General features: G+C 43.4%; 1 protein-coding gene across 3 annotated transcripts in view; it reads right to left on the reverse strand.

Annotated features, from left to right (window-relative positions):
- The window catches only part of ptprna (protein tyrosine phosphatase receptor type Na), a 23,503-nt gene that overhangs the window by 12,578 nt on the left and 5,925 nt on the right, over positions 1-5,000 (reverse strand). The window contains exons 3-11 of one of the 3 annotated variants that reach the window (XM_081713535.1): positions 4,382-4,492; positions 3,965-4,058; positions 3,197-3,350; positions 2,631-2,940; positions 2,057-2,188; positions 1,828-1,853; positions 1,156-1,439; positions 490-591; positions 278-357 (exon numbers count right to left, since the gene is read on the reverse strand). In XM_081713535.1, the coding sequence (XP_081569661.1) occupies positions 278-357; positions 490-591; positions 1,156-1,439; positions 1,828-1,853; positions 2,057-2,188; positions 2,631-2,940; positions 3,197-3,350; positions 3,965-4,058; positions 4,382-4,492 (1,293 nt within the window). Of the gene's footprint in view, positions 1-277; positions 358-489; positions 592-1,155; positions 1,440-1,827; positions 1,854-2,056; positions 2,189-2,630; positions 2,941-3,196; positions 3,351-3,964; positions 4,059-4,381; positions 4,493-5,000 lie in introns of those variants that run through there. The other 2 variants (XM_027021092.3, XM_081713536.1) reach the window with 2 other exon arrangements.

Here is a 5,000-nt window from a genome sequence, read left to right on the forward strand (position 1 = left end):
AAGATAAAGAAAAACTCTAAAAAATGACATTGTCAGTATTAATGATGTGTCTAATGAATCCTTTTTTTTCTTTTTAGTGCAAAGCATTGAAGTAGGATAATGGTTTTGAAGTGTTTGTGAGCGTTTCAAGAACAGAAGGCGATGTTTGAAATAATTCGAGCGATGGTTAGTGCTATCCCCCTCATACCCCCCCCCCCAGGTTGTTTGTTAAATTGCTTGAAGGCTGAGAATGAGGACAGTGGAGAGGTATGCATGAGAGTGAGAGCCTGCCACTCACCAGCCTGACTCGCCACGTCCTCAGCGTTGAGGTTCAGAGAGTTCTGCCTGATCCTGAATGTCAGTGCGGGCCCCACCACACTGCATGGACACACACACACACACACACGGCTGCTGACGGATGGGCTGTGGGCAGCTGCAATTACAGTTTCTTTGTCGCCTCAAGCTCCTCTGCTCGTTTCCATCTTTAAGTGCGCGCACTCATGGACTCACACTTTGGCCCCGCACCTGAAGTTGATGAAACTGCTTGTTGTCAGGCGGATCCTGTCTGCCAGTGTCTCTAACAGCTTCACTCCGTCATACAGACTCAGAGAACTGGGGATCACACAGACATACAGCATCCTCATTACACAGGCTAGAAACCTATGCTCACTATACAGACCATTTTACATCTAAACAATCAGTCCTATAGCTCCATTTTTGGGCCTTTTTCAAAAATATCAATCTAACAATCTGTCTAATACTATCATGCTGTCAGTGTTAACATGGCAGTAGAGAAATTTCTTCATCTTAAACAATATTTTCTAGAGCAATTTCAGTAGCCAGTGGACTGCATTTACAAGGACATTTCTCACATTACCTAAGTACCCTATAAATAATAGCTTTCAAGTATTATAAACACTGGTCAGGTATTTTAAGTAACTATTCAAGTATTTATTTTAGTATTTTACTTTAATAGCTTTACACTGGAAAGTACTTTTCCACTTTTTTACCAAGTCTCGTTTTGCCCTACATTACACCATCAAGGGTGGCTTCTCAGTGAGAACCCTATTTTAGCCAGGGCAAAGATACATGTATTTCTCGGAAAGAAGGCCGTGATTCCAGAGCAGATCTCTGGACCTGCAGCTGAAGTGAAGCTCAACCAGTTTCAGGTAGTACCTCTGGTTCGTGACTATGTAACCGTACTCCTCTCTGACACTGCTCCTGTCTTTGGCTCCTGTTTTCAGGTCCGAAGAGGTCTTTTCCTTCAGCTCCACATCCTCCACCGGCACAACGGGCACCTGTGGAGTGGGACCGGCCCCTCGAGCCACGGTCACCGGGACTGCGGTGGAAAGGGTTGGCGTAGGGGTCAGCGTGGGCTCGATGGTAGAGGGCAAGGCAGCAGCAGGAGACAGAGGTTCGGCACCTTTCTGTGACACCGTGTCACTACCCTCTACAGTCAGCTGAAATAGATCAATGGAAGATGGGTTCGTTCAGCACAAAAACACAGCGAAAGCAGGGAAACAGAGGGAAACCACTGTAGTGAAGCTTAAACTGAACCGGACTTCAGAATTTACCCAAACCGCTCATAAGCTTCCTAGCTTCCATCTGCTTGTTGATTTGGAAGAACATTGTACTTCTAAACATAATTAATAATTAAGAAACATCATAAAATGAGAATAGTCATAAGATGCTCAAACATTATTGAAATAACACAGAATGGTAGAGAGAATCACACTCCAAATATGGTCTATGATGCTATCGGGACACCTGTTCATTTAGAACAACCTTACAAAAAAATCCCAGTAAATCCCAGTGGATAATGTCCCAGTAAATTTATGTAGAACATACCTCTTTGACCGTGACTGTTCCCGGATCTAAGAATGAAAAAACAAGCAAGCGCAGCAAAGCCCTTCATCAGCTTGATTGTCTAGTTATCAATGACATTCAATCAAAAATTCAGAAGAATTAGGAGATTTTCAAATGGGATTCTGAAATGTTTTTTGTTTGTTTGTTTTTTTGCGCGTGTGCGCGTGTAATGGGCAGATGAGTGTGTGAATGGGCACATTTTGCGTTATACCTGTCCTCTCAGTGTCTTCTGCCTGTAAAAGCTGCAAAAGGATGGCAAATCTGTTGAACTGCTGAGGGCTCAGGTCTTGTGGATCCGCCCCAAACCTCTCCAGCAACGTTGCCAGCTGCACTACTGTGTCATCTGTAACACAGACACCCACATATGCACATCAACAGCTAATACACCGTAAACACAGCTCACACACCACAAACATGATACCATACTGAATAAACACAGCATGAGTGTATATATTTTTGTGATTGTGATTAAGGGTTTTCTCGCAAGATTAATCTAAGACCTAAAACTTATCCAAACCCTAGAAAGGTAACTTTTTCTTTTCTTGAGCTATTCTTCATCTGTCCAGGAGAAACGATATGTTTCCAAGGATCCAGTAAAAAATTACAGATCTCACACCCTAATTCGAACTAAAACATCACTGCAAATACAGAGTAATTTTTAGAGGGAATTACACCCATAATACAGGCCTAAAACAAAAAGACCTAAAGCGCAATTACAAAACAAAAGATAGAGGCAGCTCATTCTCCCTCCGCAGAGGGCACAAGCCCCACACACCGGCACTTACCGTCCAGTCCGGACAGGGAGGTGTAGTCCTGTGGAACCTTTTTGTTGGTCCGCTGGCGTGAGCTGGGTCGCTCCTGCAGGGTGTAGTCCTCTCCATAATCTAGCGGGAAGTCCAAGTCCTCGTAATAAGGAGCAGTGGGCAAGCCTGCTGCCCCCCGATGGTGGAAAGAGGGCGGTGCAGAGGAGAGGTAGAGGGAGATGGCATCCTCCAGGAGCTGGCGGTCTCTGTCTCGCTGCCGCGAGCCGGTGCGGGAGGAGGGACGCGGGTAGCCCACACCAGTGTGCGGGTGGAGTGAATGCGCCATGTCGTCCTGTTAGAGATACAAGCGCAGATCAAGCAGACAGAGACTGTTACAGTATGCTTAATGCTGTTGAATCAGAATACATTCTCCTCCTCAGTAATAAAGCTTGTAAGACTCTGCTTTTTACAGTAAAAAAAAAAAAAAGATGTTAAAACCGTTTTTTTTTTTTTAAATTACTATCAGGAGGGCCTTTGTCTTTGAACTTGGACAAACCCTACAATTCAAAGACACACACACACACACACACACACACACACAGTTGTACCTGAAGATATGCATATCGGTCTAACGGCAAGGCTTGCATGCGTAGCGAAGAGGACTGGCGAGGATCTAAGATCATGTAATCCAGATAGTTCTGAGCCACACTGGGTTCAGACATGGCGCTTGAAAAAGCCTTCTTAGGAGTAGCTTGCTTAAATCTATAAAGAAAACACAAGAACAATCATCCTAAATTAATTTGAAATGAAATGTTACAAAACATTGTTACAAAAAGTTTAGTAAAGCTTCTATTTCAGTTATAATATTAATCTCTAAGGTGATGAAAGGTGTACTATACAATGATTGAATCATGGGGAAAGTAAGTATAGGAGAACTAAACCTTGAAGGACGTGTTTTGCTATGAATATAGAAAAGGATACAGCAGTGAATGGCCATACAGTGCAAAAAGACCAGAATACAATGCAAACAAGCTCATAGTCATTACTGCTTTGGGTGCCCCTTTGTTGGCTGCCACTATTTCTGCTGCCACCGATTGTGCAGCCACTGTTCTTGTTGCCACATATGCTGCTGCTACGTTCTACTACCCCTGTTTCTGCTTCCTCTGCTTCTGCTACCCCTGCTTCTGCTACCCTGGCTTCTGTTTTCTCGGCTTCTGCTACCCCTGCATCTGTTTTCTTAGCTTCCGCTACCCCTGCTTCTGTTTTCTCAGCTTCTGCTACCCCTGCATCTGTTTTCTCAGCTTCCGCTACCCTGCATCTGCTGCTGCTGATTCTGTTGCTACTACCTCTGCTGCCACTGTTCTACTGCCACTCACTGTGCTGGCTGAGAGCTTTGGGCCCGTATGTGAGGAATTCGGCTCAGCTCTTTCGCTATGATGTGCTGGGTAATATCATCCTGCCAGGAGAATCCTGTCCACACACACAGACACACATACAAGCATGCATACACCCATGCACGCGCAAACATAGGGTATGTGTCAGTGTATGAACTACGCTGTTTATCATTTTAGGATTAGTTTTATCTATTGCAATTAAACTTCTTTCTTCTGTACATTGAGTCAGTTTTGGTTTTTGTACTGTAAGTGCTGGGATGTTGACAAAAATATTTGAAAATGAGTCATTTTGTGTAGGAGTGTGCAGACAAGTTTTTAACTACTTGATGTTTGTGAAGTATGGTTAACTCTATAATAACTCTGTAAGAGAGTGATAAGTAATATCATTCGAATGCACACCTTGCATCATCAGCTGTTTGAGAACTTCCTGCAGTCTCCGGAGAACAGACACAGACACTTGGTACTGAACCTGCTCATGCTTAGAACTCCAACACTGGCCAAACAACCTGTCTGTAACACAATACACAAGCACAGTGAGAGAGAGAGAGAGAGAGAGAGAGAGAGAGAGAGAGAGAGAGAGAGAGAGAGAGAGAGAGAGAGAGAGTAAGTTAGAGTGAGTGAGAGAGTGAGAGTGAATGAGTTAGAGTGAGTGAATAAGAGAGTGAGAGTGAGTAAGTTAGAGTGAGTGAGAGAGAGTGAGAGTGAGTGAGTGAGAGAGAGAGTAAGAGAATGAGAGTGAATGAGTTAGAGTGAGTGAGTGAGAGAGAGTGAGAGAGTGAGTCAAAGTCAAAGCGCAGGGTAATAAGATAATTTCTAAATATAAATTCTTATCCTGCATATTATATGCAGGATATCAGCAGCTAATCTTTCTCAGTGTCTTACTGTAGTTTAATCATTTCTAAAATACAGGCAGTTGTAAAGTAGTAAAAGTAATTACCTTTAGGTGAGATCTGATAGAAATGTTTATTTCTCAAGTGGCAATACATGTCTACTGTAAAGGTGGATGTAGTAAACGTTG

This window comes from Electrophorus electricus, chromosome 4 (genome assembly GCF_041902795.1).
Source record: "Electrophorus electricus isolate QZ-2024a chromosome 4, ASM4190279v1, whole genome shotgun sequence".
NCBI lineage: Eukaryota > Metazoa > Chordata > Actinopteri > Gymnotiformes > Gymnotidae > Electrophorus > Electrophorus electricus.